General features: G+C 45.8%; 1 protein-coding gene across 2 annotated transcripts in view; it reads right to left on the reverse strand.

Annotated features, from left to right (window-relative positions):
* MAN1A1 (mannosidase alpha class 1A member 1) overlaps positions 1-20,869 on the reverse strand; it is a 242,319-nt gene extending 221,450 nt beyond the window's left edge. The window contains exon 1 of one of the 2 annotated variants that reach the window (XM_056566448.1): positions 20,850-20,869. Coding sequence is in view for 1 of the 2 variants with exons in the window: in XM_056566445.1 (XP_056422420.1) it covers positions 19,390-19,959 (570 nt within the window). In the remaining variant the exon portion in view is untranslated. Of the gene's footprint in view, positions 1-19,389; positions 20,290-20,849 lie in introns of those variants that run through there. The other variant, XM_056566445.1, reaches the window with a different exon arrangement.
* Positions 20,870-21,382: the final 513 nt, after the last annotated feature.

Raw genomic sequence — 21,382 nt, forward strand, 5'->3', positions numbered from 1 at the left:
AGGGTGTCTCAAGCTGTTGCAAAAACAGATTTAACTCCCTCCCACCCAACTGTTGCTCCACCCATTGAAGAAAACAGGCTCCTTTGAACATCTGACTAGTGATATAATGTCTTTGGCCACATTGCAACCTGGGAAAACCTAAGACTACACATTTTGTATGCTGCTAAAAATAAACCTTGGGGCAAAAATTACAGAAAAATAGAGAAACCAGCATGAAACATAAGTATAGACACTTATGAACTACACTGACTTAACAGCCCCTGTAGCATAGTCAAATAAAAAAAAATACCCCTTAAGTATTCTAGACAAGTGGGAGAAATCAAAAGGACTAGCAGGAGAAAAGCGTCAAGACAACAAATCATCTTGAGCACTGGCAAGATTGTAGTAATGCAACCTGGGCTCAAAACCGCTCCCACACTTGGCAGGTGGTTGCAAATAGGACTGGGAAAACTCCCCAGTCAATGTCACATATGAAATGAGAAAATGCCTTCCATTAAAAGTGGGGCATTGTCCTACATAACACTACTGTAGAGTCAATTTTATACAGATACCGATAATCTGTGGAGGTTAGGGCCGATAGCCGATAACTTATACAGATATTCCGGTATAAGTTATCAGCTATTTATCTCCCCCCCCCCCCTCCCCCGGCGACACTGCTGAAGATCATTGATTTAAAGCGGGCGCTTTAAATCAATGAACTGCAGCGGTTTTTGCTGTGCCAGAGACTGCTGCTTCTCTCCCCCTGCCTGTCCTGGGGTCCACTTGAGTCCCACAACCGCACCGCACCCCCCCCCCCCCCCACCGCAAGACCCCCCACTCCCACCAGCCAGAGACCGCCGCCGCTGCCCCATTGCCTCCCCCATTCCCGGTTTTATAATTATCTGCTCCCGGCGTCCTCCTGAGCCATCGCGTTGAGGACGTCACTCGTCATTGCGCAGCACACAGCGTAATACCCGCAGGAGCCAGAAGTAGCGCGGACCCCGGGCACAGGTAATTATAAAACCGAGGATGGGGGAGGCAATGGGGCAGCGGCGGTCTCTGGCCAGGGTGGTGCGGTGGGGGGGTATGGGCGGTGCATTATCGGATTATCGGCAAGGTAATTGCCGATACCAATAACATCCAAAATCGTGAATATCGGTCGATAATCGGTCGATCCCTACCATACTTACAAAGATCTTTCTTTTGGATTTGCCCTATTCAACAGTATTAATTCACCACTGTTCTCACAGATTATGCCATGAAGTAACTTTTGCTCCTTGTGTTTTCCCCAACCCCTTAAGGACCCGGGCTTTTTCCGTTTTTTCATTTTCAATTTTTCCTCCTTAACTTTAAAAAATCATAACTCTTAAAAATTTTCACCTAAAATTATATATAATGGCTTAATTTTTGCGTCACTAATTCTACTTTGTAATGACAGTCATTTTACCCAAAAATCTACAGTGAAACGGGAAAAAAAATCAATGTGCGACAAAATTGATGAAAAAACACTATTTTGGAAGTTTTGGGGGCTTCTGTTTTTACGCAGTACATTTTTTGTCAAAAATGATACCTTATCTTTATTCTGTAGGTCCATACGGTTAAAATGATACCCTACTTGTATAGGTTTGAATTTGTATCACTTCCGAAAAAAAATCATGAATACATGCAGGAAAATTTATACGTTTAAAATGGTAATCTTTTGACCCCTATAACTTTTTTATTTTTCTGTGTTCAGGGCGCTTTGAGGACTCATTTTATGTGCCATCATCTGAAGTTTTTAGCAGTACCATTTTTGTTCTGATCAGACTTTTTGATCACTTTTTATTCACTTTTTTGTGGTATAAAAAGTGATCAAAAATGCGCTATTTTGGACTTTGGAATTTCTTTGCGCGTACGCCATTGAACGAGCGGTTTAAAAAGTGGTATATTTTTATAATTCGGACATTTCCGCACGCGGCTATACCACATATGTTTATTTTTATTACTTACATAATGTTTTTTTTATTTTTGGAAATGCCGGGTGATTCAAACTTTTATTAGGGGAAGGGATAATTGAAAGGGTTAATGATTTTTTTACACTTTTCTTATGCAATATTATTGCTCCTATAGGGGGCTATAACATTGCATGTACTGATCTTTTACACTGATTGATCCATCTCCATAGGAATGGATCAATCAGTGTTTCGGCGATTGAATGCTCAAGCCTGGATCTCAGGCTTGAAGCATTCATTCGGCGATCGGACAGCGCAGGAGAAGGTAAGAAGACCTCCTCCTGTGCTACAGCTGTTCGGGATGCCGCGATTATACGGCGGTGATCCCGAACAGCTCCCTGAGCTAACCGGCACATTTTACTTTCGTTTTTAGCCGCGATCAGTGCCGCGCGCTATTAGAGGTGGGTCCCGGCTTCACTATGACGCCGGGCCCGCCGCGATATGATGCGGGGTCACCGTGTGACCCCGCGTTATATCGCAGGACCGGGACTCATGACGTACGCATACGTCATGGGTCCTTAAGAGGTTAAGGACGCAGAGATTTTACATTTTTGGACTTTTATTTTTCCTCCTTGCTTTCTAGTAGCCAGAGCCCTTTTGGGGGCTTTGGTCTCTACATTATGCACTTCTTGCTAAAAATAAACAATCTTTATTCTGTAGGTCCATTCAATTAAAACTATACCTAATTTACAGGTGATACTCAAAAAATTTGAATATCGTGCAAAAGTTCATTTATTTCAGTAATGCAGCTTAAAAAGGTGAAACGAATATATGAGGGAGACTCATTACAAGCAAAGCGAAATAGTTCAAGCCGTGATTTGTCATAATCGTGATGATTATGGTTTACAGGTCAGGAAAACCCCAAATCCACAATCTCCGAAAATTAGAATAGTGTGAAAAGGTGCAATATTCCAGGCTCCATGTGTCCCATTCTAATCAGTTAATTAAGCCATAACCCCCGCAAAGGGTTCCTGAGCCTTTCAACTGTCTCAGTCATGTTCAGTAGAAATCACAATCATGTGAAAGACTGCAGACTAGAGATGGTCTGCAGTAGAGATGAGCGAAGTTACAGTGATTCGATTCATCACGAACTTCTCGGCTCGGCAGTTGCTGACTTTATCCTGCATAAATGAGTTCAGCTTTCAGGTGCTCCGGTTGGCTGGAGACCCTCTCCTAGGACTGTATCCATCTTTTCCAGCCCACCGGAGCACCTGAAGGCTGAACTAATTTATGCAGGCTAAAGTCAGCAACCGCCAAGCTGAGAAGTTCGTGACGAATCAAATCCCTGTAGCTTCGCTCATCTCTACTGCAGACCTGACAGTTGTGCAGAAAACCATCACCAACCCCCTCCATAAGGAGGGAAAGCCTCAAAAAAATGGTCATTGCTAACAAAGTAGGATGTTCCCAAACTGCTGTGTCAAAGCACATTAAAGGGGTACGCCGCCCCTAGACATCTTATCCCCTATCCAAAGATGTCAGATCACGGGGGTCCTGCCGCTGGGGACCCCCGGGATCTCGGCTGCAGCACCCACCTGTTGCAGCTTCCGGAAACACTGGAGGCTTCGGTTCCCGACCACGGTGACGTGGGATCGTGACGTCACAACTCCGCCCCCGTGTGACATCACACCCCACCCCTCAATACAAGCCTATGGGAGGGGGCGTGACAGCCATCATGCCCCTCCCATAGACTTGCATTGAAGGGGGCGTCACGTCACACGGGGCGGAGTCGTGACGTCACGATCTCCCCTCACCGTGGTCGTGAGGCGTTAGGATGAAAGCCTCCAGCGCTGCCGGAAGCCGCAACAGGTGGGTGCTGCAGCTGAGATCCCAGGGGTCCCCAGCGGCGGGACCCCCGCGATCTGATATCTTATCCCCTATCCTTTGGATAGGGGATAAGATGTCTAGGGGCGGAGTACCCCTTTAATAGAAAGTTATGTGGAAGGGAAAGGTGTGGAAGAAAAAAGGTGCACAAGCAGCAGGGATGACCGCAGCCTGGAAAGGCCATTCAAAAGTGTTGGGGACTTTCACAAGGAGTGGACTGAGGCTGGAGTCAGTGCATCAAGAGCCACCACACAGACGGATCCTGGACATGGGCTTCAAATGTTGTATTCCTCTTTTCAAGCCACTCCTGAATGACAAACAACGTCTGAAGCGTCTTATCTGGGCTAAAGAAAAGCAGACCTGGTCTGTTGCTCAGTGGTTCAAAGTCCTCTTTTCTGATGAGAGCAAGGACCCAGAGTATGGAGAGGCACACAGTGCAAGAAGCTTGAAGTGCAGTTTATTAAAGTTTTTACAGTGTGTAGATTTGGGGAGCCATGTCATCTGCTGGTGTTGGTCCACTGTGCTTCATTTTGGAGCACTTTAGGCCTGCTTCCACAGATGGGCTTTATGGGGATGTCCCCTGGTTCAATGACCATGGGATTATTGTGCTTGATTGTCCAGCAAACTCGCCTCACCTGAACCCCATAGAGAACCTATAGGGCATTGCCAAGAGAAAAATGAGAGACATGAGAAAAAACAATGCCGAAGAGCTGCATCCTGGTCTTCCATAACACCTCAGTAGTGCCACAGGCTGATAGCTTCCGTGCCACGCCGCATTGCAAAAGGGCCCAAACCAAGTACATATGCATGCTTATACTTTTCAGAGGTCCGATATGGTTCTATTTACAATCCTTGTTTTCTTGATTGCATGATTTCTTGATATTCAAATTTTCGGAGGGTTTTTATAATCACCACAATTTTGACAAATCACAACAAACTATTTTGCTTTGCATGTAATGAGTCTCATTAGTTTCACCTTTTAAGTTGCATTACTGAAATAAATGAACTTCTGCACGATATTCTAATTTTTCGAGAATCACCTGTAGATAGATTTTGTTTAACTATTTTTAAGATTTAACCCCTTGGGGGACGGAGGGCATTTCTGTTTTTGCACTTTCGTTTTTTCCTCCATATCTTTTAAAAATCATAATCCTTTAAATTTTGCACCTAAAAATTCATATTATGGCTTATTTTTTGCGTCACCAATTCTACTTTGTAATGACGTCAGTAATTTTACCCAAAAATCAACAGCGAAACGGGGAAAAAAATCATTGTGCGCAAAAAGAAAAAAAAAAGGGCATTTTGTAACTTTTGGGGGCTTCCGTTTCTACGCAGTACATTTTAGGTAAAATGACACCTTCTCTTTATTCTGTAGGTCCATACGATTAAAATGATACCCTACATATATAGGTTTGATTTTGTCGTACTTCTGGGATATACGTTTAAAATTGTCATCTTCTGACCCCTATAACTTAAATTTTTCTGCATATGGGGCGGTATGAGGGCTCATTTTTTTTGCGCCGTGATCTGAAGTTTTTAGCGATACCATTTTTTGTATTGATCAGACTTTATCGCTTTTTATTAACTTTTTCATGATATAAAAAGTGACCAAAAATACACTATTTTGGACTTTGGATTTTTTTTTCTCGTACGCCATTGACTGTGCAGTTTAATTAATGATATATTTTTATAATTCGAACATTTCCGCATGCGGCGATATCACATATTTTTATTTACACTTTTTTTTTTAAATGGGAAAAGGGGGCGATTCAAACTTTTATTAGGGAAGGGGTTAAATGATCTTTATTCACTTTTTTTTTTTCCACTTTTTGCAATGTTATAGCTCCTATAGGGACCTATAACACTGCACACACTGATCTTTTACACAGATCACTGGTTTCTCATAGGAAACCAGTGATCAATGATTCTGCCGCTTGACTGCTCATGCCTGGATCTCAGGCACTTAGTCATTCGGCAATTCGGCAGTCATTCGACACCAAGAGGCAAGGTAGGAGACCGTCCTCGTGTCCCAGAGCTGTTCGGGATCATCGCGGCGAAATCGCGGCATCTCCAACAGCCCTCTGAGCTAACTGGCAGTCATTTACTTTCACTTTAGACATGGCGTTCAACTTTGAACGCTGCGTCTAAAGGGTTAATAGCACGCGGCACTGTGATCATTGTAGCGCGCTATTAGCCACGGGTCGCGACCGTTGTGACTAGTTGACACTTGTAGTGTTGAAGGTATTTAAATGAAGAAAAGTTGTGCTCCAGCTTCTAATGCACTATTCATCACTCAGCTGGTCAGTTCTTGACTATAAAAAAAAAAAGTTTTCCACTGGAGTACCCTTTTAACTTTTTGTACAAAAATGAGAATAAGTATGCTTAAAAATTGTCCTCTCCTGACCCCCCTATAACACTTATTTTTCCAAATGAGGGCACATTCTTTGCACTTTGATCTGTCATTTTTATCTGTACCAATTTTATTTTGCTGGGACCTTATGATCACTTATTTTTTCTGGTACATGAAGTGACCAAAAAAAATCAGCAATTCTAGTATTTTTTATTTTTTTTTCATTTATGACATTGACTGCACATATTCATTAACATTCTAAATACTGTAGTTTGGACATTTGCACGTGCAACAATACCACATTTGTGTGTTTACATTAATTTATTTGAAAAATTGGAAGGGGGGGGGGGGGTTGTGATCCTAGCTTTTATTAAGAAAAAGGCTTTACTATGGACATTTTATTGACTATTTTTTTCTTTAGGGGACTATTACATGCAGTCCTTCTATTGCATATACAGCATTGGTCAGTGTTATCGGCCCTCCATTACTACAGGCTGCTTGCAGTGTGGGAGTACTATTTGGACGGGATAAAGCCTACATTCACACTACAATTTAGCCATACGGTATCAGTTTTTATTGCTGGACTGAAAACCGTGGTATGCCACGGTTTTTAGTCCGGCAATAAACCAGATATGGTTCAGTCACTATCTGACTGTTTGGCTCACTCAAATAAATGAGATGCAGCGCGGGGCCTTCAGGGAGACTGCAGCGGCTGGTTTTTAAATTGCCCCACTGTATTGCTAAGTTGTGGTGTGAATACACCCTAAGAGACCTCCGGCCGTCTGTCCACTCAGCTGATTAAGGCCCTGCAATTTTGCTGTGGTTGCCACTTGAGTTAACCGGAATTGTTTGCCTGTTTTAGACATGCCCATGTATGTCCTGTGTCCTCTAGGGGTTAATAGTCCATTTTTTTTATTTTTTTTTTCCATAATAGCTATGTTTCAATACGTACCTTTGCTGCCACTCTGTCATTATGTTCTGATCAACATTGACAGTGTTTTCTCAATAAAAGTTCATTTCAAATAGTTGCATCAACCTTTGCACGTGTGTGTGTGTGTATATATATTTTACAAGAAGGGCTGTGGAGTCGGACGAAATTTTGGGTACCTGGAGTCTGAGTTGGCAAACAATGCACCGACTCCTACTAAATTTAGATTGGAAAAAAAAAACCATGTTTACATTCACAAAAAGTTATAATTAATGACTTTTCTACTTTAAGAATAAAGACCAATGCATGCAGTGCCTCATGTAACCGCAAAACGAACATGTTAAGTGACTGTGAAGAAGCTTTTCATGTGCTTTACTATATGGCACAACGCACAATTAGGAACAGCAATACTTATACTTTCCATAGTGTTGTGTTCTGCTGTTACAGGGAACCCATGGGTAATCTAGCCTCTCCCTGATAAGGGATTAAGTAAATAGGTTTTTTGCAGGACTAGAGACACTTGTATAAGTGAAGGGAATGGAGCGTCAATAGTTCAAGACTGAAGCTGTAAACCATTGAAAAAACTGCTGCCATTCAGCTAAGGCTATAAAAACTTGTAAACTCGATAGTTAGCTTAAAGGGGTACTCCGCCCCTAGACATCTTATCCCCTATCCAAAGGATCATCGGGGTCCTGCTGCTGGGGACCCCCGGGATTGCCGCTGCGGCACCGCGCTCTCATTACTGCACAGAGCGAGTTCGCTCTGTGCGTAATGACGGGCGATACAGGGGCCGGAGCATTGTTACGTCATGGCTCAGCCCCTCGTGATGTAACGGCCAGCCCCCTCAATACAAGTCTATGGGAGGGGGGCGTGGCGGTCATCACATATGTAATGAGGGGCAGGGCCATGACATCACGCTGCTCCGTCCCCTATATCGCCCCTCATTACGCACAGAGCGAACCCGCTCTGTGTAGTAATGAAAGTGAGGTGCCGCAGCGGCGATCCCGGGGGGTCGCCAGCAGCGGGACCCCAGCGATCTGACATCTTATCCCCTATCCTTTGGATAGGGAATAAGAAGTATATGGGCGGAGTACCCTTTTAAACATGACTATGGGATGCTACTAGGGAAATCATGTTTTATAATAAATGCCCCTTCCTGGATCCACCCACTGCCCTATCTTCAGCAGCAGATCAGCACACAAACTGCTCAATACAGTAGACTGTTGGCTTCCCAGCCAGTAGTCCTGTGGTAATGACATGTATGCTGCCTTTCTTTCCTTCAAGGAATGTATAAAATACATTTGCATATTAATACAGAGGAGTCGGAATCGGAAGTACAGAAAACTCCGGAATCGGAACAGCCCTGTTTACAAGTCAAGATGGCTGTAAAATGCTTAACAGTTTCTTAAAACAATGGAAATTGATACTATAATCACCTTCATGAAATCTGAGACTGCTACCAAGGGTAACAAAGGATAAAATAACCCATTGGTAGCCTTGCATTTAACAGATTGTATCCTAAGGCAAATTTCACCACACCTCACTAGATGACCACGACTTATACCATCCCATCAGCTACTTAAGATTCCACAATAATGACCAGATACAACTCACACTTCAGAGTATACGCAGATCAAACTAACCAACAGCTATAGTCAAAAGGTGAAAGAAAAAATTTTGAGTAGAGAAAAAATTTTCAACATATCCAATTGTGTTACGCACATAAAAAAGAGAATTAGGTCACTATATGAGATTGAAAGGAAGGTAGAGAAAAAAAATCCCCTTCACGTGTACCAGAAAACTACAGCAGATTTTCACCACATGTAACACGGAACTCGCGGATTAGGCATGGACCCAGCCTCACGCTTGCAATACATATCAGCTAGAGATGAGCGAACTTACAGTAAATTCGAGTCGTCACGAACTTCTCGGCTCGGCAGTTGATGACTTTTCCAGCATAAATTAGTTCAGCTTTCCGGTGGGCTGGAAAAGGTGGATACAGTCCTAGGAGACTCTTTCCTAGGACTGTATCCACCTTTTCCAGCCCACCGGAAAACTGAACTAATTTATGCGGGAAAAATCAGCAACCGCCGAGACGGGAAGTTCGTGACGAATCGAATTTACTGTAAGTTCGCTCATCTCTAATAGCCAAAGCACCAGAAAACCATCCTATGTATACAGTCTCCTCCAGACTCCATAAAGATGTGTGTGTCAAGGAGAGAAGGATTTTCATTTTTGTTTATTTTAACTGCACCTTTCCTTTGTTCTCAGGGACATAAGTCACTGCCAAGTGTCTAGCAGCAGCTAACAAACCCGTGACCTCTTCCACAAAGACATGAAGGCTGTGTGTATTAGGGATTGACCGATTATCGGTTTGGCAGATATTCACGATTTTGAACGTTACCGGAATCGGCAATTACCTTGCCGATAATGCCCTGGCCAGAGACCGCCGCCACTGCCCCCCCATCCCCTGTTTTATAATTACCTGTTCCTGGGGTCCGCGCTACTTCTGGCTCCTGCAGCGTCCTGCGCTATTGCTGTGCACAATGACAAGTAACTTCCTCAACGCGATGTCACCGTCAGTGCGCACAGTGACAGCTCAGGACGCCGCCGGAGCCAGAAGTAGCGTGGACCCCGGGAACAGGTCATTCTAAAACCGGGGATGGGGGAGGCAATGGGGCTGCGGCGGTGGTTGGACTCAGGACCGGCAGGCCAGAGGATAGGCAGGGGGGGCAGCGCCGTCACAATCTTCCCTCCATGCCACATTCTCTCCCTTGCCCCCATCACAATCTTCCCTCCAGGTCACATTCTCTCCCTTGCCCCCATCACAATCTTCCCTCCATGTCACATCCCCCCATTCACATTCTCCCCCGCCCCCCGTCACATTCTCCCCCGATTGGGTAGGTTTTGTACTGCAGCAATACACTGGTTTTTAAATCTTCCACAGTATCCAGGAAACCCAGTGTCTTTGCCGCCGAAAAAGACCTTTCCCCATCAGCCAATCACTGGCTTGACACGTGACACCGCTGCGGCCAGTGATTGGCTGAAAAGGAAAAGGTCCTACTGCTTGTGTGGAGAAGAGAGGAGACACCGGACCGCATGGAGAGGAACGACATCTGCAGGGAACTGGAGTAGGTGAGCAGATTGCTTTTTTATTTTTCTCCCTGCACCCTTTTACCTAGCTCAGTGTTTTTCTACCAGGGTGCCTACAGCTGTTGTGAAACTACTACTCCCAGCATGCCCGGACAGCCGAAGGCTGTTCGGGCATTCTGGGAGTTGTAGTTTTGCAACAACTGGAGGCACCCTGGTTGGGAAACTCTGACTTGGTAGGTATTTAAAATTAGTTTTTACCTTCTCTGGCTGGCACTTGCCAGCAGCATACGGGAGCCGGCCCGAGCAGATAATTGCAGGTTTTCCCGGGGGGCCGTATCGCTATATCACAGAAAGAAAAGAAAAAAACTAAATTACGATTTGACTGCTTTTGCGATATATATCGTGCAGCCATAGTGTATTTTTTCTGGACATTGATGGCCATTGTAATAACTGACCAGGATACTGATCATACATGGCTAGCAGTATACACAAATGTTTAATCAGTAGCTCAATTCTAATCATTAATATCTCACAAACTAACGTACAACTTTACAACAAAAGCAGCCGAGAGAAAAGAAGGTGTGGGGCGGGGGGGAGGGGGACGCTGTTAGATAAGCTGTCACTGCTAAGGAGAGAAGTGACAAGCAGGCAGGAAATCTCTTGGAATTACAGTTCAGTAAATGAGAGATGTTTCATCACGTTCTGGAGCAGTATTCCTCATTACATCTCTATCTGTGGTAAATAGAATAGTGAAAGGTCATAGCAGCTGCTAGAACGCCATAAGTCTACCACCGTAAACCAAACCGGAAAGAAACTAAGGCTGCGTTCACATGTTTGTCACCACACGACTTCCGCACCAGGATTCTATCATCTGCATTCAACGTATCCTTAGACTCCTATTAACCCCACAAGAGCCAAGAGTGTCTTTCTGGCCCAATCTGCTTTAGGCCACTGCACAGAAAAAAAAAAGTATATTGTGCGCAATTTTCATTTCTGTAACCCTGAAGTTGATGGAGGATGTATTCCACTGTATGCTATATATTGGAATACCTCTTATGTTGAAGGTATAAATCAGGGAATTCTCCCACCATACAAATATGACGGCGTGGAGAATAGACAAAACACATGCAACAATGGAACAACAGTTTGTATTCACCCCATCAGTAAATGCAGAAAACATGCTTCTATTTCGTGTCTGAGAAGTGTTTCCCAACCAGGGCGCCTCCAGCTGTTGCAAAGCTACAACTCCCAGCATGCCCAGACAGCTTTTGTCTGTCCGGGCATGCTGAGAGAGGTAGTTTTGCAACAGCTGGAGGCACCCTGGTTGGGAAACACTGGTCTCGGAGGATACTTGTTACCTAAAACACTAGAGTTCTATGTGATTTCTGTGCCTATGTGACTGGCTGACACTTTGTGCAACTTACTGATATGACATTTCCTTTTCTTTTATTTCATTCTTAACAGCCAACTCTCCTGACCACCCATTACAATGGCATAAACTGCTGAGCATGTATGTGTTCTGAATGTCAGACCCCCTGGCAAAGGCTTATCTCCTTTCCTAGAGGACATTCTGAGTTCATTCAGTGCTAGGACTGCTGGGTAACATGTTCATCCTTTCAGGAGTCTAGAAGTTTAATTTCTGCAGTAAATTACCCGACACAGAAATTGTGCTTTGTGCAGCGAAATCCCATTGAAAATAATGATGGGCTGCTGCACTGGATTTTCTCAGGGGAATATTTACAATTAATTCTGCTGTGTGAAGGGGCTGTTAGGATCAGGCATGTTTCACTGTAAAGTGCTCAATCTTTCTCTATAAGGGTGTATTCCCATCCAATAGATATGCAGCGTATTCCACAGTGCGCAAAATTTGCAGCAGTAGCGGGAAATACGCTGCGTATTCCTCGCTCACTATACACACAGGGCTTTGTACTGAGTTTTGTAGGTCGGGGCTGTGTGCCCGCGTGACTGACGCGCAGCTCCGTCTCCAAAACTCACTGCACACATAGGGCTGCCGCCAGAAAGCCCTGTGTGTATTGTGAGCGAGGAATACGCAGTGTATTTCCCGCTGCTGCCACAAATTTTGTGCAGTGTGGAATATGCTGCATATACACCAGGTGGGAACGCACCCTAAAGAATTGGGAGCCCCCATACACAACAAGAACAGACGATCCTGCTGAAATCAGTAGGTTCCACCAACGTTAATGTTTATGGGGATCTTCGCTTTCTAGGATGTTTAAGATTGTCGAATACAACTACAACTGCCAGCATGCCCAGACAGCAAATAGCTGTTCTAAATTCTGAGCAACCTCTCGGCACTGGTCACCAGCCTGAGAGTAGCAATACCACTCAGGTCAAACTACAGCCTTAGAACAAGATTAAAGGGGTGCTCCCGTGGAAAAAACATTTTTTAAATCAACTGGTGCCAGAAAGTTAAACAGATTTGTAAATCACTTCTATTAAAAAATCTTAATCCTTCCAGTACTTTTTTGGGGCTGTATACTAAAGAGATTAAGATTTTTTTAATAGAAGTAATTTACAAATCTGTTTAACTTTCTGGCACCAGAATGGGTGTACCCCGTAAAAGCTGCGTTTCCACTAGGCAGTTTTTTTGGAATACTACTGCTACAGATTTTGAGCCAAAGGCAGAAGCGTATTCAAAAAGAATGCAGCACTCAACTAAATCATGGGAAAACAGTCAGAATCCATCAATCCAGACAGGCGCAGCATCTGTCAAAAACAACTCTGCATGCTGAAATTGCTATTCATAGCAGCATCTAGAGAGTTAAATGATGTTTGATCTCTCTGGTGTTGGTCAATGGCAGTGACCATGAGATGCTGATAGTAGCTGGCACTCAATGTATATGGAGTAGGCTCATGTCCTGAACCTGATCCACAGTTCCCCACCTGATGTTCATGTAGGCCATGTGTCAGGAAGGGGTTAAAAAGAACTAGGGATCGACCGATTATCGGCCGATATTCACGTTTTCCCCCCGTTATCGGTTTCTAACCTGCCGATAATGTGCGAAACAAGGCGTGCGCACAAATCGCGGGACTTCAGTCCCGGCCCTGAACTTCAGGCCGGGACTGAAGTCCCGCGATTCGTGCGCACGCCTTGTTTTGCCAATTGCCTGACAGCATGGTGGAGCGGGAGCTGTCAGCTGTCCCGCTCCTCCACTCGCTCACCTTTCTCACGTTGCTTCATTCTTGCAGTGGGAGTGAGAGCCGGGGGGACGCCATCCACGGCAGGCCGGCGTGATGACATCACATCATCGCGTCGGCGCCCGGAGATCACGTCCCTGCCGCTCTCACTCACAGTACAAGAACGTAGCAGCGTGTGAGGTGAGCACTGCTCGGGCGCTGTATGGATGAACGGGCAAATTATAAGTGAGGGGCACATATCAGGGGGGTATTATATGTGAGGAACACAGGACAGGGGGGGGATTATATGTGGGGCACATAAAAGCCCCCCCGTAATGTGCCCATATAATGCCCCCCTGACTTATAATATCCTCTGTCCTGTACCCTCACATATAATGCCCCCTGAGGGGGCAGGACATGGGGCATTATATGTGAGGGGCACAGGACAGGGGGTATTATAAGTCAGGGGGGCATTATATGATTATATGGGCACATGACAGGGGTGGGCTGTCATGTGCACCCACATATAATCCCACAGTCATGTGCCCCTCATACATAATACCCCCTGTCCCGTGACCCCCACATATAATGCCCCATGTCCTGTGCCCCTCACATATAATGCCCCCTGTTCTGCACCCTCAGGCGGCATTATGTGTGAGGTGCACAGGACAGGGGGTATTATAAGTCAGGGGGGCTTTATACAGGCAGGGGGAGAGAAGCAAGTGGCGAAGCAAGTGGCGGCAGCGGTCTCTGGCACCGCAAAAGCCGCTACAGTCATTGATTTTGAAGCGCCCGCTTTAAATCAATGATCTGCAGCGGCTTCAGGGGGGTGGGGGAGAGACATAGCCGATAATTTATACCGGAATATCGGTATAAATTATCGGCTATCGGCCTTAACCTCCACAGATTATCGGTATCGGCCCTAAAAAAAAAATAATAATAAATAAAAAAATCGATATTGGTCGATCCCTAAAAAGAACCATCCCACGTTCCTAAGTGCATAGGATTATTCCCCATGAAGTAATTCTGGAACACCTTCCTTAGGAATGCTGCTCTCCTGTTATAGCTAAATTAACATGTTGGGGTCTCATTTTCTTTCTTAGCAGGATTTTCTATGGTCAGCAATGGCTGGACACTGCCAGAACGTGTAGGGACACACCCTACTGACAATGGGAAGGCAACACCCAGCTTGTCAATGGGCACAATGAACAATTCTGACTAATCCTTCCATGGAAAATTATTTACAATTTGCTGACATCTCTTTAAAAAGGAGTGTACCACCCCTGAACACTATAAATATGAACAATGTATAATATTTTCAAAAAGATAGGACCCAGTATACTTTTACATAGTATAACGCCCTCTGGTGTTCAGTGTCTAGCAATGTGACTGGAGGACACAGGCCAGGTCTCAGTTTAGTGATCCCCAACAGTAGCAGGGAAGGAAACCATTTCTATCAGCATCTCTGCAGTGGACGATCACCTATCCATGAACTAGCGGTAGGGAGAGCTGAGCATGTGTGTCCTCCAGGACTCTGCCCATTAGACAGACATACGGCTAAGCAGTAAACACCAGGGGACATCCAACAAAGTAAAGGTTATTTGCATGCAGGTAAGATGTTATAACAAACTTTGGCATTTCCCATGATTTATACTATGGAAACCTAATAGTGGGGTACCCCTTGCTAGGAGTTTCCCGACCTAACAGTCCTATATTAATGTACTCATCATACTTCCTCAAATCAGTTTTCATTTCACTTCGCCTACCAACTACTACTACTGTTTTCTCCATTCTATTTACTGGGAAATCTATTGCTGATAACTGACATTAAGTTACTAAGAGTTACATGATGAATCACACAGAAAGGGGAAATACATCATTTTTATAGATTACTTTTGAGAGGAAGTTAAAGGAGTACTCCAGCACAACATAACTTATCCCCTATCCAAAGGATAGGGGATAGGTTATATATCACGGGCCCCGGATCTCCTGGACGGGGCCGCGGCAGTCTGCAGGAAGTGAATCTCTGCGGGGTTCATGGAGGGGGCGTGTCGGCCACCGCATCATGTGGAGATGGAACACCCCCTTTCCAGCATACTGCCGCGGCCACTGCCCTCAGACCCCCCCCCCCCCACGATCTATAACTTGTAAGTTATATTGCACTACAGATGTTCTTTATAAAAAAAGAAAAAAAATAAAGAAACTTGCAGGCTAGCTGTGGGATAGCTGTGAGAGGTACTCTTGTTGATGATAAGATGTTAGATAGCGGGGGTCCCACCACTAGAGACCCCCGCGATGTCCAGGCCGGGAACGGTGGCGTCACGCCCCCCTCCATTAATGTCTATGGGAGGGAGCATGATGGCTAGTACATAGCGATCACACCTCCTACCATAGAAGTGTATGGTGGGGGTGTTGCGGCTGGCATCTCCTGTCATCAGGCACAGAGCGGAGTTCGTTTTGTGCACCAAATGACAGAGTGCCACAGCGGAGATCACAGGGGTCCCCAGCAGCGGGCCCCTGCGGTCTAACATCTTATTCCCTATCTTTTGGATAGGGGATAAGATGTTTCCAAAGGGAATCTGCCAGATCAATTCACATTTAAAACTACTGAAACTGTTAAAAAAAAAAGGGGGCAGGTGATAACTTTCCAGATATTTGTCTGTGCTTCCAAAACTCAAAAAATGCTTTTATCCTCTGGTGCCAAGTGTCAGAGATGTTGTGTTGCAGACAGGAACACTTCTACTTTCCCACTCCCATTCTTTCTTGATTGACAGTAAACTGGAAGCAGAGCCCTGTTTCTAAACCTCATTCCTGTACTGTGCATACAAATTGTGTGCAGGTGGAAAATTTTGAAACAGGGGTTAACTACTGGTTGGCTCTCGACCAAGCAAGCTGGAGGTTGGTATCGGGTGTTCCAGCTCTCAGCACTTCAGGGGATTGGGAATAAAAGCATTTTCCTATATTACAAAAGCACAAATATAATCTTATAATTACATTTTTTATTATTAATATAATTTTTATTTTAACCCTTTATATAGCGCACACAAATTCCACAGCACACATATCAGTCCCTGTCCCCACCGGGGCTCACAATCTAAACCCATCAGTATGTTTTGAAGTAGTAAAAGAGTACCACGTGCCTCCTAGCTCTAACAGCCATCTAACAGTGTCAGAAGTTTGGAACATGAGTTGCAGCCGACAGATTCCCTTTAGCTTACACACGGTTTCCTTTGACAAAGGGCGCTGAGAACTGGCAGGGAGATCATCCTGACCAGTGCTTCTCCAAGTCACTATGCTTTATGCAATTTATGTTAATGTTGGCTTTACATTCTATTAGCTTAGGCTTCTGTTACTGTATATAAGGTATTTTTACACATATACCCTTAAGGGGTGCAAGTGCGTGTGTGTGGGTGGGGTCGGGGTGCTTAGCCATTGCAATGGTGTCGGATAATGGCCACAGCACTGATGCCATTATGGACAACATGTCACCATCGCATCCAGTATTTGGCTGTTACAGTCATGCTTTCAATAGACAAGACCATGGCACTCTTGTGAAAGTATTAAATATTAGTATATAATAGTGTGATGTTTTTACTGTTAAAGAGCCATTTTCATCCCATTTAAAAGGGGTATTCCAGGAAGTAAAAAAATTATATCAACTGGCTCCAGAAAGTTAAACAAATTTGTAAATTACTTCTATTAAAAAATCTTAATCCTTCCAATAATTATCAGCTGCTGAATTTGAGTTGTTTTCTGTCTCTCTGCTGACATCTCTGCTCGTCTCTGGAGTAGAAGAGGTTTACTATGGGGATTTGCTTCTACTCTGGACAGCTCCCGAGACAGGTGTCATCAGAGAGCACTTAGAAAACAACAACTCAACTTCAGCAGCTCATAAGTAATGAAAGGATTAAGATTTTTTTTAATAGAAGTAATTTACAAATCTGTTAAACTTTCTGGAGCCAGTTGATACAAATAAAAATGGATAACCCCTTTAACTTGTACTCCAAAAGCTAGTCTCACTTCCAACTTGTCACACGGGTCCAAAGGGGGGGAATTTGATGGCAGCAAGTAAATCAGAGTTTCATAATGGGAAGACAAATCAAGAGTTAACAGGTTGAAGTATTCATTCCATTGTGTAAGGCTCTGTTCACATCTAGGTTGACATGTCCTGGTTTTTTGTTCCATTGTTGAGAGAAAAAAAACACAATAACTATTGTGTCTCGGATAACATGAATTTTACCAACAGCGTTCAATAAACCCATTGACTTCTAATGAGATCCACATTTTAGCGCTGAATGCTGCATTGTTTTTTTTCTACCAAAATGTCAGGAACCTCCAACCCAGCTTCCAATACCTATGTGAACAGAGTCCAACCCAGCTTCCAATACCTATGTGAACAGAGCCCAACACAAGTACAAACATCCTCCCCCTTTACATTAGTTCTAGAGATGAGCGAACTTACAGTAAATTCGATTCGTCACGAACTTCTCAGCTCGGCGGTTGCTGACTTTTCCTGCATAAATTAGTTCAGCTTACCGGTGGGCCGGAAAAGGTGGATACAGTCCTAGGAAAGAGTCTCCTAGGACTGTATCCACCTTTTCCAGCCCACGGGAGCACCTGAAAGCTGAACTCATTTATGCAGGAAAAGTCATCAACTGCCGAGCCGAGAAGTTCGTGACGAATCGAATTTACTGTAAGTTCGCTCATCTCTAATTAGTTCTTATGAAGAACATCCCACATAGAAACCTAATCTCATTCCGCCTTGATACAAGTTTCACTGTAAAAAACACAAGATGACCAAAGCACCACTGAAAGTTGTAAAAAAAATATAATAAATAAAATAAAAATATATAAAAAAATAAAGTAAAACAAATTCAGAAATCTAGAAGAGTAATTTTTTTTTATTGGCCACTCACATCCCGCTTCCAGGATTGCCCAGATTCTGCCAGGAGTTACCAGTCATTGTAACAAAGGCAGAGCCAAGTGTCATCTGAAGACCTTTAAAGGGCCATGACAGATTAGGAGCAGGAACTGCAGGTTATACGGCCACAGATAATTCATTATCTAGGGTTACAAGAGACTGACACATTACTAGGGGTCTTAGTCTGACCACTTCTTAAACCAGTCCGCCATTTGTTAGTAGCCAAGCAATAGCACATCAATATGTCTCACACCAGAGGAAAGCCCAAACACTGAAGACACAGCTATGTTCTTGTAAGGAGCCCGAATGTTATCTCAGGAATGGGCCAAGATAAGAATCATTACTACAGGACCTTTCTTGAGATGGTGGAAGCGCACTGGACAGCATTCTAGGGGTCATACCTATTAAATAGGCCAGTGGTTTCCAACCAGGGTGGCTCCAGCTGTTGCAAAACTACAACTCCCAGCACGCCTGGACAGCATTCTAGAGGTCATACCCATTAAATAGGCCAGTGTTTCCCAACCAGGGTGCCTCCAGCTGTTGCAAAACTACAACTCCCAGCACGCCTGGACAGCATCCTAGGGGTCATACCCATTAAATAGGCCAGTGGTTCCCAACCAGGGTGCCTCCAGCTGTTGCAAAACTACAACTCCCAGCACGCCTGGACAGCCTTCGGCTGTCCAGGCATGCTGGGAGTTGTAGTTTTGCAACAGCTGGAGGCACCCTGGTTGGGAACCACTGGATGAGGGCCTGGCAGGTGGACTGGAGATTATGGCTGTGGGATGAAGACCAAAGAATAGGTTGTCACTGCAGCTCTGTATGGAGACAGCATTCTGAGAACATGGCATTGCTGGAAGCATACAGCAGCCCCACCACTGATGCCAACCACATCCCTATAACCTGGCACTGAGCCCCCTTACCCACATGTATATCAGCCAGCGGGCACCATGTGCAGCTATATATGTTCTAGGACACAGAATGCAATCTGCTGGAGGGATCAGCAGCACCCATCTGTCCTGGCACTAATCTGGCACCCAGCAGCACGGGACCTTTAATCCTGCCATAACACCACATCGTGCGCACAGTGCCCTGTAATCCTGCCCAGGGACAGACCGCTACCAGGCACTTGTTACACGGGCTGTACCCACAGATGTCCCCGGCTCCTCACCTCCTTAACCTTGTCCCGCTTCTCCTTGACATCGGGGTCCGCGGGCTCCTTCCCCACCACTCCGATGGGTTCTCTGAAGGGCCGGGGGATTAACCTTCCCCCCGCGGCAGTGCCCCTGCCATGCTCCCACATTCGGTCCTTCTCCTCCTGGATCTCCCGCATGATCTGATCGGGCGGCCGGTTGAGCGTGTCCTTGGCTTCCCGCAGCGCCCTCTCATGTTCCTCCCGGATCCGGGCAAGTCGCCCCCCGTCCTCCTCATCCTGCAGTCCGGTCCCGGCTGAGGTGCGCTGCGGAGGAGGCTGCGGGGGCTGCTGGAAGAACACGCCGCTCAGCAGCTTGGGGGAGTCGGGCAGGAAGAAGATGGCCCCGAAGCACAAGGTGATAAAGCCGCTGAACACCAACAGCAGAACGAACTTCTCCGTCAGCCGGAACCCGGAGAGCTTCCTCCCCGCGGGGCCCAGCAGCCCGGACACTCCGCCTCCGGGGGCCAATCCGCCCGACCCGCCCCCAGCTCCGCTCCCCGACCCCAGCGGGGACACCACGAAAGGCAGCAGACTGCCGACCGGCATGACCGCAGGAGCCGGCGGAGAGCGTGCAGTCCCGGCCGCCTCAGGTGAGCGCACAAAGTTTTCCCGGAGAGCAGCGAGTCCCTGGCGCTCCGCTACGTCCTGACTCTCGCTGCCACTTCCCGGGCTGTTTGTCAGAGAGTTTATCGGAGGGGAGGAGCGAGGGAAGTGCGGGCGGGGGGAGCCCGCTGTATGGGAATCCCTGTCAGCGCTGGGTGTGGAGGCTGGGCCGCTCACTCCCCCTGCCCCGGGGCGGGGAGCTTTGCCAGGTGACCGCACTATCTGTACACAAAACACCAGCCATACCGCTGCCTCTACCGGCACTGACTGAGCCCCGGGGCAGCGACCGCACGCAGGAGGGGACCGAGGCCCCGCCCAGAGAACGCCCCATCCCGCCACTCATTGGCTGAGAGCTGGAGTCTCGTATAATCAGGCTCTCCGTTAAGTGCGGGGCTCATGTGCTTCATTCATTCGGCACCAGCGCGCAGTGCACGGTGTCACCTCCTTGTATGTGTATACAGTGTCCTGTGAAGCCGAGTACCTGACCGTCACACCGGGGCTCGGCTGTGCTCCTGGGCTGTCCTTTACTTCTGGAGGTTCAACTTTTCAGGAACCGCAGAGCTGTCTACATAGTGACCGGGAAGTCCCGGGGTCGGAGTCACAGCATTGTCTTGTTTCCTGCCTGTCAGCGGCACAGTATCCTCCACCGCTTAACCCCTTCATGATCAAAGTGCTTCTCATAGTTCACTGCGCCACATACATCAAAGGATGGTATCTATGTCCTTGGGCTGTGTCCACACAGGGCGGATTTGTTATCTATGTTACATGCAGATTAAAGCGGCATGTCACTTATTTCTGACCCAGGGATCAGTCCTGCCAAACAATTTCAGTACCTGATGGCTGAGCGTTCACGTCAGTGGGAATAGGATGCCAGTAGACAAGTACAGGCTGCTTTCACACTATAAAATTCGTCCGTTTATAAACGTCCGTTATAAAAACCCTGAAAATCTGCTGTTAAAAGCCCATATGGCCGTTAGTGCAATCCCATAGACTATAATGAGATTTTCTATCTCTTCCGTTAATTCTCCCGTCACAAAATAATGTCCGTTATTAATAACAGGCTATAACGGGTTAAAACAGATAATGTAAAAATCCCATAGACTATAATGGGATGTTCTAACGGCCGTATGGGCTTTTGTAACGGCCGTTTAACAGCCGATTTTCAGGGTTTTTATACCAGACGTTTATAAACGGATGAATTTTATTGTATAAAAGAAGCCTATGGAGGGTTCGTGACCGTTGTGGTCGCCCGTCATCTGGCACAGAGTTCACTTCACTATGTGCATCGGATGACTGGGGTGCCGTGCCGGAGATTTGAATAGAGGATAAGATGTTTAGGGGTGGAGTACCCCTTTAGGGTACATTC

Source organism: Hyla sarda, chromosome 3, assembly GCF_029499605.1.
Source record: "Hyla sarda isolate aHylSar1 chromosome 3, aHylSar1.hap1, whole genome shotgun sequence".
NCBI classification, from domain to species: domain Eukaryota; kingdom Metazoa; phylum Chordata; class Amphibia; order Anura; family Hylidae; genus Hyla; species Hyla sarda.